The following is a 22,085-nucleotide window of genomic DNA, read 5'->3' on the forward strand; positions in this document are numbered from 1 at the left end:
CCCCCTCCACCCCCTTCCCCCACCCCATTTTATACCCGCCAGGATTTTTATTGGTGCTTAAATCCTAAACCCCTGGATATACAACATTAACCAGCCAGGATTACAAGGTGATATAACCACTGTTGCGACAGGGCCCCGGCAACAACGGGGGCCTTCATTAGTCATTCGTCTAAGCAGCTGTCAATCAACAGCTATGCCCCTCGTCATTAGTCCCTCAAAGAAATGGAATGCACAGAAAATGCAATGATGTAAAATATATTAACAAGCTTGGCCTTGTGCACACCCAGTCGGGTGCAGACTGACCATTATAAACCAGGAGGACACATTAGCAATAATACACATGCTGCCTTACTGTGTAAATAAAGTAAAACTTGCTTTGCATAAATGGAAGTCTTCCACTGCGTGACCGTATATCGTTTAATTCCCACTATGGTGTTTATTATTAACAAGGATGTGCTTTAAACAGCAATCACACAGACTGCACATATATTATGCATGATATCCAATTAGATATCTGTCATGGCAGAAAGAGGCGTGACGATTATTTATTTCCCTTCTTGACTGCCGTTAAATGTGTTGTTATAGTTCAATGGCTAGGGAACTGGGCGGGTACCCTAACCTAAAGGTTGCAGGTTTGACTCCCAGGTGGGACACTGCCGATGTGCCCTTGAGCAAGGTACTTCAGTATATATGCAGCTGTGTAAATGGATACTATGTTACAAAAAAAGTTCCGTAAACTTCTCGGGATTAGTGTTCTGGATAAGAGCATCTGCTAAAAATTAGGAGCAGTAGCCCCCCACCCCCAAGTGGCCATTTCCCAGTGCCCACCTGCCCTCTCGCCGCGCTCGGATCAGGCAACAGCTCCCCTAACTGAGCCGTGCACTCAGCTAAAGCATTCTGAGAATCCTGGCGGCGGTTGTTCCTCATGAATATTCATGAACAGGCATAGTATGCTTCATTGCGATTGGCTGGTAGAATGACTCCATTTCCACAGCGATTGCAATCAGAACCAAACAAGTTGTGGCGCTAACTCTATTGAATATTCATGTGTACCTAGATTGAACTCAAATGTTTGGGATTAGAAACGCTTTGGATGTAAAGTGCAGAGATTTCTTCCTGCGATTAACAGCTTTTATTTGCCTTTGAAGGTAGCAAAACAAGTAAAGCACACAGCTTCTAAAGTGCATGGCTTCTACAGTAAAGTACATGGTTTCAGTGCGTAAATTATTGACATGAAAAAGCTTTTTTATGCCAATCATTTTTTAAAATAAAAAACCAGATATAACTCATATCATCCAAACAAATAATTTTGGATTGAATTTGGGAATCACAACAGCAACCGTAAACATATCACAGATGTTTATGACTTATCATTGCTGTGATCTGATGGAAACGACTGAGAGAGAGAGAGAGAGAGAGAGAGAAAGAAAGAGAGAGAAAGAGAAAGAGAGGGAGAAAGAGAGAGATGCTTGTCTGCACGGTCCTGGTCGATAGCAGGTTGTAGTTGATGGGCGCTGACAAATTCGATTTGGCCCTGCCAAAACTGGCATGAAAAAAGGGGAAAAATCAGAAAGAAATAAGAAATCTATTTATTTATTTTTTTAAGAGGAGAAGAGGAGACGTTGCGCTTGTGAAGTGAAGAGCCTCTTCCCCTGCTGAGGCTGATGAAGTGGGCTCCCAAGGAGAGCCCCTGGAGCCGCGGCGTGATGAAAACATCCAGCCTGACTGTCTGGGGGGGGGGAGGGGGAGCTTTCCCTGCAGCGTTTGGCTTCCTGTGATCCCCCCCCCCCCAATCAAACATCCTGCGCCCGCCCGCCCGCCGCTGTTGGCGAAGCGGTGATTGCTCTCAAGCAGACGGCGGGTACCTGCGGCGAGACGCGGGGCTGTTTTTTCGGGGGCGTTCGTCACGGTCCCGCTCGTCGCCCGTTAATCACGGGCGTCTCCTGGATACCGCCCCAGCCAGCCGCTGCCCCGGCGGGACAGAAGCGCTCCTGCACCGCGGAACTCCGCCGGCCCGGGAGCCGACCACCGGGTTTTTTTTAACGAGCGACTGCATTTCTTCCTCGATTTTTCCCCGACTTCTAGAGTAGCCTCCCTCCTAGCGCTGATTGCTAAACAGATAAACTCCCGCGTGGTTCTCCTCAGAGTCGTGCGCTCGCAGAGTCATAAAGTCACAGAGAGACAGTCACAGAGTCACACAGTCACACAGTCATGCGGCAGAAGTTAATCAAGTTAAAAAGGTTCACTGGAGCTTAAATGAGCCAATATGAAACAGCGTCTACATTAAATACAAACACTAATAAAAACATGTCATTCTTAATCACATGCTCCTTTCCGACCTCCTCCTCCTATGCTCAGCAGTTCCGGAAGAAAAGCAGAATGGATGCGAGACCTGAGAGATTGATCCACCTCTTTTCAACAGAAGCGGCTCCTGTCTTTCTTCATCAGAAGGGCTGTAGGAGTAGCCTTAGCCAGGCACGATTAGCAGGGATGCAAAAGCGTGCCAGCCAATCAAATTCATCCAAAAGGAAAGTGGGGGCACTTCTCTCCTATTTTAAGATTGTTAATCGTAACGAGGACACACTCTCTCCAGATCTACCAGCGGGGAATGTTACTTATGTCCCGCCATAATCCAGCGCCCCTGTTTCATCGCCGTGGCAACTGCGGGGGCGCCGATGCCAGGTAAACAAGGTAGCAGACGGACGAACGCGAGGTTTATTAAACATGCCGTTATTCTACCCCGGCAAATAGCCCTACCTAATACATAATGCAGAGAACAGGCCATTCAGCCTGTTTATAACATTAGAACATAAGAATACGAAATGAGGACAACAGACCATTCAGCCCATTTATAACATGAGAACATAAGAATACGTAATGAGAACAGGCCATTCAGCCCATCTAGGCTTCTCATTTACCCACAATTCAGAGCAGAGGTGGGCAACTAGGGCTGCACCTGTTTCGGGTTTTCACGCCACCTTCTCACCTTAATTGCTTAATTAGCCGTAGCATTTACGTCATCTGACATTTTAGCTACATTTCTTGTTAAGCGCATGAACGACAGCCAAAGACTGTTCTCGTGGCCTGATATGAAAGGTTCTACAGTGGCCTAATCTACAAGTGAACCAGTGCTGGTGTGTACAGCCAATTAGCTTGTTTGTGGAAACAGAAACCTGCAATCACACTGGCTCTCTAGGACTGGAACTGGCCACCCCTGTGCCATGCCACAGGATTCCCGGACGTGTTAGCAAACTTAGCACATGTGACATTGAAATTCCAGCCACAGCCACAAGAGGGAGCGGTGAGCGATGTTCATTAATGCTTCTCAGCATGAGAATGCTTCAGATCTGCAACGCAATCCACCTGGCATCAGGGCTATCCCAGATACTGACAGATTTAGGAGAGTAACAACCCAGATCTACAGAACCAGAGCTCAACACTTCTAGTGAGGATTCCCTCCCACAAGCACAGAATTATTTCACAAATTGAATAAATATATATTGTTTCTACATAACTCTCCCAGTACTGTTTGCATTTACATTTTGCAGATGTTCTTATCCAGCTAAGGCAACTTATTTTCTTTACATTATGCTTGTTTATACAGCTGGCAGTGCCACCTCTGAAATACAAGCAGAGTTCCCTAAGCATTACCACACACCGTTGCCCATGATTATGGCTGGGTTAACTGATCCTGGGTCAGTCTCTCCTCTATGGACGTGAGCACAGAAAGCAGCCTCAAACTGCAGCTGTACTCACCCGCACTGACAGTAATGGCTTCGATAAACTGGTCCCTCCAGCTGTTAGTTCCCACCAGCAGGGCCAGGTTTGTCTTCTTAATGAGCTTATCCACTGTGTTCTGAACAGAGACAAAGAAAACAGCACCATTTTAGAGCAGCGCACCACACACTTATCTGTCACCACACAGCATCATGTAGCATCACACAGTATCACACAGCATCATGGAGCATCACATACTGTAGCATCGTGTAGCATCAAATAGCATCATGTAGCATCACATACTGTAGCATCATGCAGCATCACATACAGTAGCATTGTGCAGCATCAAACAGCATCATGCAACATAGCTGCTCATTTATGTTTCATAAATAATGCTACAGTAAACATGTTTCTGAAAATATTTACATAAATATGTTTTATATGGTTTAATATGGTACTAGCGTTTAAAAAGGGTTAAAGCATTTCAAATGAAGTTTTATCCCCGGGTGTAATGGTGGCACACATTCCCAGCCCTGTGCTGACCCTGGAGGTCTTCAGGACTGGTCTCCACCAAAGCCCCTCGTGAAAAACACAGTTCAACACAGACCGAGACCAACGCGTGGGACACATAACCGAATGACGCGGACCCAAAGTTCAAGATCTTATTGACGAAAAAGGAAAATCAATCCGCAAACGGCGTGTTTCAGGGCCAGACGGCCCGAGAGACCTTGAGTCTAAAGCATCAGACCTGTGGCCCGTGCGCTGAGGTCAAACCTCCCCTTGCACAGCCAGCCCCAAAACACCTCATGCATTTTAATGAAAGAGGCTATGCTGGCTGGGCAAAACTGCTTTACCTCTCAAAGAAATGAGGTGAAATCGGAAATATTTCTAAAAGAGAAATGACTGCGCTCTCCAAACCAACCCCCCGCCCCCCCCCCCGCCGCCCCCCCGCCCCCCCACCCCCCACCACTGGGAATCGGGAAATCTGAGATCTATGCAGCCTCGTGCAGCGAGTCAGAGCCGCTGCAGGGAGATGAATGAGGGGGGGAAGGCACGCATAAATAAAAATCCATGGAGCGGATCAATCCGTCTCCGGGGCGGAGGAAACGGGAACCTCTCCAGCGATTTTTGGACACGCGACACGGGCGGAACACAGAGACAGGAACCGCCATCTCCGCCTGAACCGGGCTGAACCATCAAACTCGCACCGCCCGCTCTGATTGGCTGACCCATCAGACTCGCACTGCGCCTTCTGACTAGCTGACCCATCAGATTCGCACCGCCTCCTCTGATTGGCTGACCCATTAGACTCACGCCATTTGCCCTGAATGGCTGACACATCAGCCTCAAACTACCTCTTCTGACTTTGGCTGACACATCTGTGAATTATAATAACATGCATAATTCATAACTTATTTATAGCCTCACACCCAGGGCTGAATGACAAACCATAACAGTAATGGTCACTTTTTAAAATAATGCAATAACAATCCAAATCTGAGCTGTGCTTCCACATAGTCTTTGGAATACATTTTTTTAAATAAATAAAGCCACATGGTAGTGATGATTGTTATTATTGCTAGGGTGTATCACCCAGCCCTGCTCACACTTGTCAGAATTACACCTCCAGATGAGACCTCTTTGCACTGGAAAAACCGACCCAATGAAACTCATATCCTACGTAACATTATTTTTAAGTTCCTTCCGACTTAAAAATAATGTTACATGGGATGTCCTTGAACCCAGACAAATTTATGCGTGGGGAAACTTTCCCCGGACTTTCTGGGAATGTTCTAGTCGCTAATCAAATAAACAGGGAGCACAACAAAAATAGTATCCCTTGACCAGCAGTCTCTTGAGAAGGGCTACGGCCAAAATGTCAAGCACATCCGAGTCTGTGCATCTGGCGTATATGGAGGGCTTCATAAAACGTAATATGAGAGATTCTATTTTTGCACGCGCTCCCCCCCCCTCTTTACTCTGTTGATTTTTCCGCTTATCTTTTGATGAGATAGCGGTCATGGGCATTTCACACTAAGCGCTTATCACACCTGAGCTCACCGCGAGGACATTTCACTTTTGAAAATTCTGGTTACCGAAACCGTTGCGTGGGACGGTGGCTTGAAAGGGCGTGGCTGCGAAGGGGCGTGGCTCTGAGATACCTTAAACTCGTAGGACTCCTCGATGACCACTTCCAGTTTGGCGTGCTCCCCCAGCATGGGCCGGCCCATCTCAGCGATGCGCCGCTCTTCCTCGTTCTTCCCGGAGAGGGGCTCCTCCTCTTCCTCTGCCAGAGAGAGAGGTCAAGGAAGTTAGCGGTTATGCAGCAATGACCGCATTATCCTCCTGTACTAGCACCCAGGGGTTGGAGCCACTTACATTTCAGTCCAGTCAATTCAGTAAATTAATTTAAATTCAATTAATTGATAAATAAAATACTGATAGAACCTTACATTGGCTTTTAAATGAACTGAATTTCAACTGAAATTGAAATGACCCCCCCCCCCACCCCACTCCCAGCCTTTGTGACATCATAATAGGTGATCAAACACCTGATGTTTGATACAGCACACAACATTCACACAGGACACAGGAGATCCATACAGTATGAAAGTGTTGTTTCATACCGTTTTTATGCAATTTTACCAAAATACCCTTTGAGTGCTTAAGGAAATGATTAAATATGGTATTCGTTAAGTACTTACATGTACGGCTTGTCAGAGCTTGGCCAAATATGTCTCTGAAATGCTCTTTAGATGCTGGCCCTTGCAGGCACTGAATACTTTAAAAATCTTAACGAACCAAAATGTACCCTCACACAAAAGAGTTTTTGTTCCGGTGAAAACAGAGAAAACAAAGAAGAAGGTATTTTACCGCTGTCAAAAGAAACGTCTATTATATTCTATTTCATATAATTATTTCTCCCAGGCCTTTCAGCCTTTCAGTCCCTTAAAAAAATTGGATGTTGAAGTAAATAACCGAATAATTATTTTGCCTAAATCTATCTTGCTGTCACAAGGTAGGCGAGGACAGGTGGTTTATGAAAAGCCAGCCTCTCTGCACGTGTAAAACGAGCACGTCCAGGGCTTTCCGAAAGGAAATGAAAGAATGTTTCCATCTTCCCGTGAGCAAGGTTTGGGAGGTGGGAGGGGTGGTGGGAGAGGAGGGGGGGCTGGTGGGGGGTGGAGGGGGTGGGGGGAACGCCGGTAATGAAACGATGCTGGGTTTCACCGCCCCATTACGGAGGGATCATTTCCGAAAGCGGCAGGAGAGATTGAATCTTAATGCGCCATCCCCCTTCCATAAAAAAAAAAAAAAAACTACAAAAAAAACGAACCAAGTCCCCTGCAGGGACGAGCGCGATTCGCTAAAGCAGCAGAGGTCACCGCAAGGTCAAACCGTGCGTGGGAGAGAGCCCACGACGAGACGACCCGAAACGCCATTGTGGCCCATGGGGCCTGCCATGTGCACCTGTGATAAAGACCCGCCCACCCCCTCCCCAAAACTGAGTTTGTACCACCTTCAGGTAACATCCACCCCCCCCCCCCACAACCCCACAATGCTCTGATTTCATCATATTAAACACGAGACACTTCTCCGATTCCCATCGCTTCCGAAATAAAGCTGAACCGCTTTTAGCCAAAGCTCCGTTTTGAGTGGATTAGCATTGGGGCCTGTCAGGTGATGCAGCTGGGCCAACCGGCTGGTATCACCGATGTTAGCGAGGGGGATGGGCCACATTTCAAATACATGAATTTGAAACATTACTTTGAATGAAAATGCTTGGGGAAAAAAAAATACTCTATTAGAGTTGATTTAACACAAAACATTTCACTTGACATGGTTTATAACTCTGTGCCCCCGGGAAAGCAACCCGCATTTCCACCGTTCTGTGTTTTGCAATAAAATGTAATTCAGTGTATTTTTGATCTTGGCTGGTAAATCATCAGGCTGGTTATTGACACCGTTATCTTGGATCCCTGTTACAGTTCAGCTTCAGTTCAAGCTGTAGTCCATGAGTGCTGCTCGGGTGCTGTAAGCTTTCCGAGGTGCCGTTAAACAGCTCTGTGAGCAACTGAACCCGAGGCCAGCCGGGCCTTCTTTACGGTGTCTTTAGAATCCGTGACTTCATCTTTTCCCCCATGTCAAAACGATTCTGACTTATCTCCTGCCTGCTCCTTCCAGATGAAAAAAAAATGAACGTCGTTCAGAAGGCAGTGCATTCGATGTCCATGATCGCTGTCAGTGACTGACGGAGATGATTTATCAAAAGGGAACCGAACACATGTACATCTGGGTAAACACGTCCAGAATCGCAATTGTGGCTAGAAATGAAGGGGGTAATGCTGCCCAACGTCGAATTACCGCAGCGGCTATACTTTCCTTCTTCTGGGCACATCTGACGGGATCAAAAACATTTCGGGAAATCGGAAGCCGCGGCAGTAATTTTCCGAGACCGCTGCGTTCATTTCCTCATTTTCGGCGGGCAGAGCGCTTGCGATGCCGAACGAGATTCACCCGCTTAAACCAATCGGCGCGATCGGAGACAGACGGGCCGGGCACAGCTTGTCAACTCGACGTGCTGCGCTCTGCGATTGGCCGGCTTTTCCCTCTCCCATCTGCCCCGTGTCCTACCAGCCCCGATGACATCACTCACACCTGACAAAATCCAGGAAATTGCGATGAATCACGGGAGTGATTGCTACAGCAGACGGAACGGTTCCCCATCAAAGGAATTAAGATAAACAAGGGAGAAAAAAAATAACAACTAGGCTTTATCAAGCGATGTTCCCTGAAATTGGTCGCGGGAACCATCAATAGCGGGCATGTGGTGTAGGTCAAAGGTCAACGCCCCCTGCTGAGGTCCAAGGCAGAACTGGGCTAGGTTAAAATGTACCCGCTAATGGCGCCAATTAACCAGTTAGCCCAAGGTGGGGCCAAGCGCAATAAACGTTGGCGGGGCCGAAGTTTGGCCGCACGCCGTTCTGTCTGTCACCACCAGAGGGCCAGCCGCTGTTCCGTGGGCAGATGGCCGCGTTTCAGAAGGACGGAGATCCAGGCGGGGCTGCTTTCACTCTGTAAATAACAACTGCCCTCGCGCTCGGAGGCGCTACCGCGCCCTAGCCATCGCTCGAGAGGCCTAACTGCCCGCTGGTGGTGAGCGCTGCTTTCACCCAGAGCGAGGGCGTGGCACTCTCACACATTCCAGGCCAGAGCACCTGTGTGCTCTCCAGGAGCTGAGGGGCGTTCACTGGAGCTGAAGCCACAGTTCCAAGCTTCAGCGTAAAAAGCGGATGAAAAAAAGTAAACTTTCCTGGCATGAGATTAAGCTTTGTGAACCCCAAAATGAGCGGAGCCAACATCCCTCCCTGATCTCAACTGATTATAAGTACGGGCTGCATCCTCCACAGCCTCTACTCTTGTGTGTGCACAAAAAAACAAAACTATAAATCAACCGCGGGTTTCTGTGCCAGTGTCTTACTGCGACCCCAACAGACTCGCTGGCTTTTCCGAGCAGTTATTTTCAAATCTCCTCTCTCTGAAATGCTAATGCAAAAAAGAGCCACATCAAAATTACTCAGCGTGTTGTTTCTCGCTCTCTTGCTGTTTCTCTTTCTTTGTGTTTGCATTACTGGTGGGATGTCAAAAAACCTCAGCCACCATTTGAAAGAGAAACCGGGGCTCGGTGAGTTCAAACGAATTCGCCAGCTTTGTTTTCCGGCTGATGTTCATGCCCCCCCCTTTCAGTCGCTTTGTTCCCCACTGACAGCACCACCACTGCAGGACGGCCGTGTGTAACGACGGCTCACGGCCCCCCATTTTGGCTCTTGTCTTTGATCTGCGACAAGAGAAAGTGTCTCCTGGCTGCCATTTTGGCTCTTTTCTTTTATCTGCATGGAGAAAGATTGGCTCACGGCTGCCATTTTGGCTCTTCCCTTCAATCTGCATGGAGAGAGAGAGCGAGAGAGAGAGTGGCTCAAACGGCTCATACAGGAAACACGGCGATGCCATTCGTCCCTTTTGTTGTCTGTTGAAGAGCATCCAGAGCCTGCACATTTTCAGAGCGCAAGCCTTCCCAGCATGCAAAGCGCATGTCAGACAGCTGACGGGCCGCCGCCGGACTCCTTAATGCGATCAATTAAGGGCCGAGAAACAAAGAAAACCCCCTGAATCCCAGCGGCTCAACAGGACCACGGCTGCAGACCCCTGGTTTGTAGAATGCGCCACGGCTGGTTTCGTCTTCGGAAAAAACTGAAGAAAATTGGTTCTGTCATTCCATTGATGAGGGCTTTTCTCACAGAAATCCATGTAATAGCAGCAGCTCAGGTCTTATTTAATGCGTAAGGGGGAGAGTGCTGGCAGCTCCAGTGTGGGGCAGGCGCTTCGTTTGGGGGGTTTAAGAAAGTGCGGCCATAGAGGAGCGGAGGACTGTGAGCGGGGTCACCTTGAGCCTGGAGGAGGGGAGAGACAGTGTGCGTGTGTGTGTGTCTACGGTGTGTGTGTGTGCGCATGTCTATGGTGCGTGTGTCCGTGCATGTTGGTTATGTGCATGGCGCGGTCACAGTGTGTGTCTGGCGTGTGTGTCCCTGCTCGTGCTGTGCGGCGTGCATGTCTATGCGGTGCCTAGTGTGGGGTGTGTGCGACGTACTGTCTACGGTGTGTGCGTGCGTTCGTTTGTTCGTTCGTGTTTATGGTCTGTGTGCCCGTGTGTGTGTGTGTGTGTGTGTTTGTATGTATGGCATGTGGGAGGTCATTTCTCCATCTGCAATCAGCAGAAACTCCAATCGCCCCAGAGCAAACATCATGACATTACACCCCCCAGGATTACACTGGGGAGTTGCACACTATTACACGCTTACTGTGTTTAATGGAAGTGCACTGATGGGTGGGATACAGAAGACGCGGGGGGGGGATGTTACCTGCAATGCGGACTACAGTGCTGGGGATGGGAATGTCTTTCTCCAGCACCTTCCTGTAGACGTCCCGGCCTAACAGGGGCAATAATCATTAAACAGAGCCTGTCCCATTGGCTTTCAGTTGTGAACATACGATGGGGGGGGGGGGGGGGAGGTTTATCTACGTTTTCATATTAAGTGGAGGTGCAGGGTTTGAGGTGACTCTGAATACAATTCAGGGGGGAGGGGGCAAACCAGGAACACTGTGCATTAACAGCTTTTCAGAGTTACCAGGAAGGTTTGCTCTCTTTAACCTGAACGTGCTGCATGCCTGTTAGTAATCAAACGTATTAAAGCAAACGGAATATACAGTCAAGTTATTGTCACAAGTTTTGAGTAGTGGGACAATATGGAGGCCTCTAGCTCTAACATGACAACCCTCTGTACAGGTAAAAAAAAACTCAAATCCTCAGTTAACCATTGATTCCACCCTTCTGTAAAGGGAAAGAACTAGAGACGCATGAGTCTGAAGTCCAGAGTAACAGGTAGTCTTCAGTAAAAAACTACAGGCTGTAACTTTGCAGATATGTTTAAGTATGACTGAACAAATTGCACTGGTTGTTTTGCATTGACTAAGATCATGTTTGTCAGAAAAGAACATCACAGTAATAGAAAAAGGAAGAGACAAATCTTGTCCCTCTCTTTTCAGTGAAAAATGGCTTTATTTCTTAGATAAAATCCTGCAAACAAGGTTTTATTTCCTAGATAAAATCATGCAAATACGGTTATTACTTCTAGATGAAATCCTGAAAATAAGGTTTTATTTCCTAGATAAAATACTGCGAACAAGTTGTATTCCTTAGCTAAAATCCTGCAAATGATCCTGGTGCCTGTTCTATCGCAGCGTTCAAAACGACCTCAGGCGAGAGGTTGGAACCACAGAGGGGTGTTCACTGGCGAACAGACCTGTTCACAAGACCTGTTTTTGAGAAGGAAACGTATCATCTAAGCAAATTTGTAAAAACTAAAATAAGAAAAATAAGAAAGAAAGTCTTAGGAGTGCACTTTTGGGATGTGGAAAGTGTATTAATGAGGTGAAGTTCTGAAAGTCATTTTGGCCTCCTTTTTAAAAAGAAAAAAATAAATAAACATTTCATGCAAAGCATGAAAACATTTCCCCGTTTCCTTAAAATATGATATTATGTTATGCATGGGCATGAATAAAGTAATATTATCAGCAGATACCTCTCTAATGGGCTGTGCAGTCTATTAAAAAGCGACACTTGTTTCTCTTGTGTTTACGCCAGAGGTGGGGATTGACTGGAGGCCCATATCCGCTTCTGAATTTCACACCAACTTCTGCTCTGAGTGATCTAATGATCGCAGTCATTTGCATCTGGCAGTTTAACATACTGTATTGATAAGCTCATTAAGACTGTTCTTGTGTCCATGTCCACCTAAGAACCCCCTGTAGGGTACAGGGAATCTTTGATCTCAAGAACCAGATATTCTACTAAAATGAACAATGAATGGAGGTGACTGGAAACGTTACTTTTTTTCTAAATGAAATCCTGTTTTTCACCGTCCAACAAATATCCCCTCAGCTTTTACAATACTTAGCATGTAAGCTTAAACATAGCACATCCTGTTTTCTGCTTTCTATTTCTATTTCTAATGGCATTAGTTTAGTTAAAAGTATTTAATCAATTGACAAAATAAAATAAAAAATAATTTTATGCAATTTATTGGGAGAAAGTGAATTTTAGGAGAAATAGAAATGCATTTACCTGCATTTGCTTGAAAATGACTGGAGAGCCAAAGTAACTCTGATTAGTGATATATTCATTAAAACAAACAAATAAATAAATAAACATCAAAAGTCTGTGAGGCACTGCAAGGTATATGTGAATTGTTTTGTTCAAAACAGTGTGCCTTTGTAATGCAGCCATTACTGCACATAATGTGATTTAAGTGCTCTTGTTAAATGGTTAATAGCAGAATATTCTTCCTTACCATAAAGGTGTTTCCCTAGTAGAAATTAACCATAGATGTTAATATGGACATGAAATATACACAAATAAATATCTGTATTTAAATATCCAGCGGTAAAAAAAGATATTATATTTTATATTATCAGTTGTTTTGTGAACAGAACAGCATACCTGTTTGTACGAATCCACCTAAAACCACAACACACACAGAACACTTCTGAGTTGATATGAGCAGAGGATGTTTGAATTGTGCAAGTGAAATCACCTACTAACTGCGCGTGTGCCGAAGCAAAAACACCTAAAATGGCGCTGTCTCACCTTGGGGGCTTCAACATTGCACTATTAATATGGATCAGCGCTCAAACGTATTAGAAAAATGTGCACAAACCTGACCAAACAAATATGTGCATTAGCAAGAGCACACTGGGGATACACTGACTTTGTACCAAGCAATGTTTTAAATAATGTTCCAAAAAATAATCAAAAGAACATGCATATAAAAATAATTTAATAAATATATGGCAGTGTGGATTAGCTACCTCTCTTTTAGCACTGTGGTGGTGTTACTATTGGCGGGGGAATGAGGTGTCATAACCCTAAGAATGGGCAGGGCAACATACGCTTTCAATCACTGCTTTGAACCAATCAACGTGTTTTGCTATGAAGATTGTAAATGACTGACAGCGAATTGTAGCCACACCCATTATGGATTTCATGAAACCGCACCCTGAATTGATTACATACCAACACACTCCAGGTGGGTATTTCACAAAAGCTGGATTACTGAGTTAGCTGGATAACTGTGTTGAGTAAAACCTGGAACAGCTCTTTCTACCTCAGTCCATGTTCCAGGTTTAGGAAGTGTTCCGGGTTTTACCCTGCGCAATTATCCACTTAACTCCTGTAACCCTGCAGGTCCAACGATCGAATGGAGGTCAATAAATCTTTTTTTTTTTTTGCACACCCGATTGTGAATTCTCAACATCATCAACATGTGAAGACAGCAAAGCAAAAACGGGGGAATAAAGAATGAAAAAGAGGAGGGGCTTACCACATTCATGCAGCAATACAGCTGACGAAAAGAAAAACAAAACAAACAACAACAACAAAAAAACAGAAAATATAAGCACAGAGCGAGAGAAACGACACAAAAGAGAAAAGCACAAATCCAGGCAAACAGCAACGGTGCCACTTGTCAGAACACATCAATCAGACGGTAAAGATTAGCATGCAACAAAAAGGGGCGGGAGCTTTTGGAATTTTATGGTGGGAAGGCCATTTATGAACACTCAACATCAGGCACACGCTCAACGACTCATAACATTTCCTGGGAAAAACTTGGAGAGTGATATCCAGACTTGCTAATGGGAAGTAGTGCCTAGGCTAAAAAAAAGTACAAACGTGCCTGTTAGTAGGGTCTAATGTATAATAAATCTAAAATATGATTCAAATTCCAGGGGAGTTGGAGAGGGAAAGATAAGCTCTTGAGTGGGGTGACAAACAACTGAGAATGTACACCGATTAAGAAAATAAAAATTCATGCATATTTTAGCAGCAATGCTAAATCGTCGTTCCGCTGGCCAGTTCATTTCAGCCTTATGAGAATAATTGAATGTATTTAATTGGGCTTATTCAAAGCGATAGATATTGTAATTTTAATTTTTCAAAGATTGTGCCCGTAGCACAGCCTATCGATAAAACATGAATAGAAGAAAAAAAAATATTTTGGTCTTGTGGTTGTTTGATGTCGACTAACAGCGTCACGCCAATTAGCATAAAATGCTTATCTGGGCAAACGGGTCCACTAGGGCTTGCAGTTGTTTACGGCTTGCTATTTAAGCCCTTCGAGCACTCTCACGTAACCAAATAACCGAATACATACCGTAAATAACAAATCACCACCATCTCTGAGGCTTGAAACAAGTAGCGGTTTGCAGCGTAACTCCAAAGAGGACAAAAAGCGCGGTTTAATTATGAGTTTGCTTATCCCGCTTGTTCATTGCATGGAGCCCTCCAGAGGTCTGCCAACATTCATCTTACGCATCTGTGGCCTGGCCAGCAAAGACTACACTTTAGAGACCGCTGGCAGTCGCGGATTCGACGACGCCTAGCGTTCGCTCCTTTGGTTCGGCCGCAAAGCCAAATTCAAACACGGCGTCAATCCAGCACTTCAATGCGGTTTAACGTAACTCAAGCGGGCTTACTTCTGCTCGGGCTCATAAGCACATAAAAGTGGCAAATATCATAATTAGTCTGCAGCGTGTCAGCCAATGGTTGCCAGCCGGCCCGGGAGATGCCTGCTAGCGGCCTGCCGTTGATCTCTCGGCCCAACTTGGCCCAATTTTGCAAGCAATCTATTAGCGGCAAGACGAATCGCCAACTATTTAGCCGTCTCTTAACAGCCGATTCTCATCTCGGCTTCCCTGGCTGAACTGCCCGCTAGTGGATCGCTGTTGCGGCCGTTTACAAAACAAGCGACGGAGTTTTCTTTGTCATGAAAAACATGAACATCCGTACTGGAGCGGGTCTGTTACTGCAGCAGCAAGCACATCGATTCCAGTCACATTGTGTGTGTGATGCCTGTAACTGTCCTTTAATCGGCTGGTTACGCGCTCGCCTCACAGTAAAAATTTAGTCATTTCCAGATCTGCGTCCTTTGAGAAAGATACAGAAACTTCCAAAGGAGCAGTTTGTGCTTTGAACGGTACTTTGTGCCGAGTTTTGTACCAGAACCAGTTGTGTACCAGAACGAATAGGGATTTCCTGCTTGAACTTACTTTGATCTCCATTATCAGGGGTTTTAACACCCGTTAGCATTTTTAAAATATTAATATCCACTTTAAATATAATGAATATTCCCTAAGAATTTGGAGCAAAGGTCAACTGTATCATTCTCAGTCTGTTTTCCCCGTCCTCATAGGCCAATAGTGCCGTGAACTTAAGTGAAGAGCTGGTAGGTGCGAGTTAGTTTTATAGGGAACCGTTAGAAAACTAAGATTTACAGGCATTTCTTAAAGGGCTCACACTGTTATGTAAACTGGACCAATCACACCACGGTTTGATTTATAATATGTGGAAGCCCATATCTCTGGTTGACTTGCTTTAAAAAACCAGCAGGTGAATGTGATTTATATGCCTATCACAGTTTGATAGCTGTTCTGCAGGCTTGAACATATATAACTTGACTGATATCATAGAAAAAAGAAAAAGAAAAACTAACAAACAACAGAAACCAGATGACAGCAGACCTGGGTCAGATACAGTACATATTTGACACATGTTAACTCTTTAGAATCTGGTAAAAAATAAATTTAAAACAGCCCATCAAATATCCCTTTTGAGAAATGTCATGTCATGGACATGTTACTAACCAAAAAATGAACAATCAAACAAAATCATTATTCTTCTGGATATTAATGAAAATGGATGTTTTTAAAATAAAAAATAAAAACTGTCAAACAGTAATCTGCAGGGCTGGTTTATGAAAGTGTTAAAGTATTTCTGTCAATCATCTGACCCAGTGCCCTCCCGTATCTGTGAGCGCATCCCTGCCAAAGACTAGTGGACCGGAGTCCAGCAGCGTGCCATAAAAAAAGGAGGAAGTGTGAGAGTAGAGAGAAAGAGCGAAAGAAGACAGCGGAAAAAGAGGAGAGGAGAGTGGAGGGGCGGGGCAGGGGTTGAAAAAGCCCCATACCCCCCCCCCCCCACCCCCCCTGGCCCCCTTAGCTGTCGGAAAAAGAGGAATAAAGTTTGCGCTTTGCTCTTAAGTACTCTCACACCTGTCCATGGCCTCTTCCACAGGGGCTCCCGCAGCTCTACGTAGAAGCAGGAGTGCTTGTCGTACTCCTCGCGGTCAAGTATTCTAATGGATATGGTCTTCCTGTGAGGGGGGGGGGACACAAGACAGGTTCAAATAATGAGGAGGGGGAAGGGTGGGGGCAAGCTGAACACACACACGCACACACAAACACGCGCACGTGTGTGTGTGTGTGTGTGTGTGTGTGAGAGCACCACCGGGTGGTGTGTTGTCACCAGCACAGGGCGATCTGAAAGAAGGCTGAAGAACCCTTTGCTCAGCGTTTGTGTTCAGGTGAAATTGTGCTTTTTGGGTCTTCAGGGCACTGCACTGTGCACTGGGAACTGTGTTACAGGCTACCAGACTAGGTTTAATGGTGCAACGCAACAATTAGGCCTGGGATACGTAACATTTACAGGTATAGCCATACCTCATAAAAACCTTTACAGGTATAGCCATACCTCATAAAAACCTTTACAGAATTTGTATTTGTAGCCCAGCAATGGTAATAGAGTAGGTGTCATATCCCACTTAAATACCTGCTGCTTTATTCCTGCTGTAAGCCACACCCCCAAAAGGCTGGTGTCATGGCAGCAGAGGGTGTGCTTGATGGTAATTGGACCTAGTTATGGAGCAGGGATGAATGAGTCAGCCTTCTTTGTGTGCCGCCCCCTGGTGGTGTAAACATGCCCTGGTCCATTGATGGAGGCCTGTAAGGATGTGAGGTACATGGAGGGTACAGGGGAGGTACAGATGGGTACGGGGGGGGGAAGGGGGGTTGAGGATGCTGGACACGCCCACCTTTCTTCTCACTCATCTCCACCAGACGGGGCTCCCCGATCTCGAGGAAGAAGTTTTTGTTTTTCTCGTACTCCTCGTCATCAATTACTTTGATCTTTATAATTTTGCTGAAACAGAAAAAAGAGAGAGAGAGAAAGAAGAGAGGTTGCAGGAGAGGAAAACGACAGCCAAGCAGGACAAAAAGAACAGGAGAGGCGTGCGGTAGCCATAGAAACGACAGGGAACATCAGGAGAACAAGTAGAGATGGAGAATGTGGTGGTCTGTGAGGTTGGGAATGGAAACTAAGGCTCATTTTTTTTACACACTTCCACATGACAGGACAAACCCCGGACTTCTCTCATTACTAATGCATTAACCATGGAAACAGCGAGATCACACAGTGCTGAGCTCCTGACTAGAAAACTATGAGCGTGTCAGAAACCTTTTCAAATATAATAAACATGTAACAATAAACTCCAAAAAATACGAGAAAAATTTTCTTATTATAAAACTTCAATCATGTGTGAAAAATATTCATGTATTTATATTTAAAGGTATGAGAGTTCAGCACCCTGTCACTCATAGTAATGCCCTGTGTAGAACAGTGTTGATGATAAATGAACAGCAGTCTGTTTATCTGATAAATCCCCATTCTGCACTGGGAACACATTTAGCCAGTGCATTAAAGAACAGTAGAAATTCATGGCACATCATAAAATGAAGGTACACTGTTTGCCTATTTGTGGCAAAACAGAAAAATATTGCATCCAAAACACAATAATTATTTTTTTGTTAGTACAGTAAAAATATGAAATATGAAATACGTCTATGGAGTTTACAAAATAATTTTTTAAATGCATTTCATAATTTGGCATTTCAGAACAAAATGACAATTATCCAATATAAACGTGCTCATTTACACCGGAAATGGAAATTTTGACCTTTTAATAAACGTGACCTTTTCCTGCTCTATCATATCAGTTTTGAGTGAATAATACAAAGCAGATCCAAATAAAGAAAAAAAAAAAAAAAGGGCATCAAGCTCTTCAGAAATTCCCATGGGAGGGGTGATGGCAGAGCAGAGCTAACTACAGTAACTCTCTGAGTGATCTGGAGAACAGGAAACAGACCTGCTATCGGAGACCTTCACTTCCTGTGAGGTGAAATAAGACACAACATCTAAATTAATCATCGTCTATATATCTCACTTTTTTCGCTCAGAGCGTAATTGCTGTGTGCGTGTGTGTGTGAGAGAGAGAGAGAGAGAGAGAGGGAAGATATTAAATGAAAGGAGAGTGTCACTGTTAATTAAAAGTGCTGAGACTCTCTCTCTCCCAGACAGAGCTGCAAGGGCTCAGCTGATAGCTGTGGAGGTCGTTCCGTGCTCCTGGAAACCGAAGCCCGTGAGCATGGCAGGCTAAACCACACCACGGCTCAGCAAATTGCCCTCCCTAACCCCCCCCCCCGCCCCCCCGGGTCCCCCCGTTCCCATACTCTCCCTGTACTTAACCCGGCAACCTGTTGACCAACAGAAAAGCGGCGGACCGCACGTGCGGAACAGATTGACGAGCGGTTTTACACACGTAATGCCGGCATCATTGCTGCCACCGTCCCTGGAAAATAAACCGTTATAAACGGTCAAAGCTTGTGTGTGTATGTGGCCCTAGACTACACCAGCCCTTATTAAAATGGATATATATTGTACTGCAGTATATTGTACATATTTCAACTTTCTGTGTTGAAATTATCATGATATACTGTATATAGCAGTGCTCCTAATATACTGAAATATCTCAGTGCCAATAATTTGTATATTTGCCAACATATAGTGAACTTCTTCAATATCTTGTTTGATGTTAGTGTACTTTCGCTGTTCTCTATCTGTATGGGAGAATTTGAATGATACCTGCTGTTACAACTGAAAAAACCTCTGACTTCCTTCTTCCCTTCACTTCCTGTCTCCATGGTACCAAGTCTGTCTGTCTGTCTGTCTGTCTGTCTACCTGTCTCCCCTTCTCCCTGTCTGTCTGCCAGGCCCTAATATAAGTGCACAGAGTGAAAGCCCCTTAGTGATTTTCTTTCCGATACAGACAGAGGCCAGACAGCCCGTATGGATTATCAATGCAGTGACTAAGGAGTCCCCGAAGACCCTCCAGTTCATAATCAAAGCCCTTTTCCTTGTTAATGACAACCTGTCAGGACCTGCCTTACACTGCAGAGAGGGAGAGTCCAGTTAAAAAAAAAAAACTCTAATTCCAATCCAATGAACCTTCAACATTTGCAATATGATCAGGATTTACTGCAGAATGAAACAGTAGCCTCCGTTGCCAGTTCAATCACGCAGAGGGTAAACTGGTTCCAAGAACCAGGGAACATCAAAACGTGTGGGAAAATATGACGAGACGGCTGGTTCGCACCATGCTATCACGTTGAAATGTTGGTTCGAAGGGTGTTAAGTTTGCAGCGGGAAAAATCTACATGCAACGTCCATGTTTGACTCATGTCTAGATTTCACCAATAAGTACTGTACTTATTCAGTATCACTGTGAAAAGATACAATTACACAGATACAATGATTTGAACAATTAGTTCAAATCTATCAGCAAGAATAAATTGAAATTAAAAAAAAATCTCGCTATAATGGCAGAACACAGGAAATGACATCACCATGTCCTCCACGTTTGTTTAGTCTCTTCCTCATTTCCTTGTCTCTGCTCTCTGAGCCCCAGGAGTGGCACGCACAACATTGGCTGCTCCAAACGCACGACTGGGTGAATCATCAGACTCATCGCTCTCTGTCCCTCTCTCTCTCTCTCTCTCCCTCTCTCTCTCTCTCTCTCTCCCTCCCTCCCTCTCTCTTATCCCTGAGGTGAGAGAGGAGAGGTCCAGACCAGGTGTAGCAGAGGATGCTGGGGGAGTCGGTGAGGACAGTCTGCCGCCTCAGACACAGGTACGGGCACCTGATCGATTCCCACCCCAGCACCAGCACAGGTGCAGCGGACCCTGAAGCCCAGCTCTGCCCTAGCGAGAGACCAGCCTGCGCTGCACTTGGGCAGGGGCAGGACAGATGTCCATGCTGACGGTTATCCGCGTGCTAGTGGCTGACAGCACACAGAGAGGTAGGACAGCTCTGGGGGTGTACAGTGTGAAACCTCATTTGCAAGATAACGATCTAGCAAGCTGTACACACACAGACACGCGCACAGTCATCAGTACATAAACCTACGCCATGGCACTTAAGGTGATGATACTGACTAATGCTATTGTTGTGACACCATTGACTTGATTTTTGCCTAAACCTTTATGCAGGAATTGTCACTTTTCTAATTTCCTGGTGAATTCTCTCGTCAGCCAGCTATCAGTTAATTAATAGCGTATTTATTTTACTGAAAATGATTATTCACCTAGTTTAGTGTGTGTGTGTCTGTGTGTCTGTGTGCCTGTGTGTGCGCATGTGTGAGCATGAAAGAATGGTTTTTTTTAAGTGGAGTCCATCATAAGCCGATCAAGAATTTAAGCATTTTCGTCACTAACTTTGCTGAATGTTTCGCCAAAGTTTCAGAAAACTTACCGGTTAAAGGGTTCAGGAAAGGCTTGACAAGGCCACTGAAAAGCCCCATAGAAAGACTCTTCTAGTCTCATTGAAAATTGGCCTGTCCTATAGAGCAATTCTGCCTGTTCCGCAGATAACGAACACCGAAGCCCACTGAGGAATAAATAAGCTACCTGCGCACGCTAGCCTAAACAGGCTCGCTCAGTCTTCCTTAGGAAGGACTTTTTAATCTTTCACAAAGGTTCTGGTGCTGATAACTACAATTCCAGTGGTGGTTAGATACTTTTGCTGTTTGACAACCTGGTGCTACAGTAGATAATGTGGTTCAAGCAGTACTGTTCCTGGCAGGGTGGTGTGTGTGTGCGTGTGTGTGTGGGGATTTTTGCCTTTACCAAATGACTACTGACTCAGTTAGCTCATTAGCACGCTACGCCAACACAGTTCACTCATAGACTAGACCACCAGTGAAACACTTCACAGGGGGACGTAAGAACGGTCGTCGGCTGTGATTCACAAAGCGCACTGATTCATTTATGTAAAGTATTAGGTTATGCAAATGACTTGGCTAATTAAATAATACAGAGCAGAAGCTGGCGTTAAATTCAGAGACAGACATGGCATGACCCTGCTTCAGCACGTCCGGTTCATAAGGGCTCTACTGATTACAAGTCCTTGAAAATGAACGAGAGGGAAATTCTGCGTTAGGGTTTGCATGCTTTCCTATAAATATACACAACAAAGTTCCGGCTAACTTTTAGTTTTATTTGGGAGAACATTGCCATTTGTTCTTCCCTGTTTGTGGACAAGGATTTCCCAGAGCAAAGAGTCAGATTTGTGACCAAGACAAATATTCTCTAAGAATGTGTGTGTGTGTACAGAAGAGCTGCTGCCACTAGGACCAAAAATAAATAATTCACTCCCTTGTTCACAACTTCATAAACACCCTGATACTGTACCACCCAACGAGGACCAAAATCCAACACTGTCCAGATGGCACAGAGTGCACTGACATCATCAAGGACCTCGCGACCGTGTTCCAGAACTTTCCGAAAAACTCCCAGGGGGAATCACAGCTTCTTGGAGACATGAATAAAGGTCTCCTTTTTTGGCAGCCACGGTCTCGTAAACATAAATGCAAACTCGCTCGTCGCCATGGAGATTTTGAGTTGAGAGGAGCCCACGACTGACTGGTATCTCCAAACTGGTATCTCCAAACAAGGACCCAGACCGAGCTCCGACCATCCTGGCCAATGCAACCCACGGTTCCATTTTCACTCCTACTCAAGACATCCTGGGTCATACTTTACTTGTACTTATCCCGACACTAAAACAATATTTATGTTTTGTAACT

At 45.2% G+C, this 22,085-nt stretch overlaps 1 protein-coding gene across 9 annotated transcripts in view; it reads right to left on the reverse strand.

The window, feature by feature from the left end:
- LOC135245094 (sodium/calcium exchanger 1-like) overlaps positions 1 to 22,085 on the reverse strand; it is a 144,479-nt gene that overhangs the window by 19,366 nt on the left and 103,028 nt on the right. For 2 of the 9 annotated variants that reach the window (XM_064317928.1, XM_064317919.1), the window contains exons 3-9: positions 17,202 to 17,308; positions 13,656 to 13,676; positions 12,776 to 12,793; positions 12,627 to 12,641; positions 10,638 to 10,706; positions 5,880 to 6,004; positions 3,757 to 3,856 (exon numbers count right to left, since the gene is read on the reverse strand). In XM_064317928.1, the coding sequence (XP_064173998.1) occupies positions 3,757 to 3,856; positions 5,880 to 6,004; positions 10,638 to 10,706; positions 12,627 to 12,641; positions 12,776 to 12,793; positions 13,656 to 13,676; positions 17,202 to 17,308 (455 nt within the window). Of the gene's footprint in view, positions 1 to 3,756; positions 3,857 to 5,879; positions 6,005 to 10,637; positions 10,707 to 12,626; positions 12,642 to 12,775; positions 12,794 to 13,655; positions 13,677 to 16,383; positions 16,485 to 17,201; positions 17,309 to 22,085 lie in introns of all 9 variants that reach the window. The other 7 variants (XM_064317938.1, XM_064317955.1, XM_064317949.1 and 4 more) reach the window with 7 other exon arrangements.

The sequence above is a fragment of the Anguilla rostrata genome, chromosome 2 (assembly GCF_018555375.3).
Source record: "Anguilla rostrata isolate EN2019 chromosome 2, ASM1855537v3, whole genome shotgun sequence".
NCBI lineage: Eukaryota > Metazoa > Chordata > Actinopteri > Anguilliformes > Anguillidae > Anguilla > Anguilla rostrata.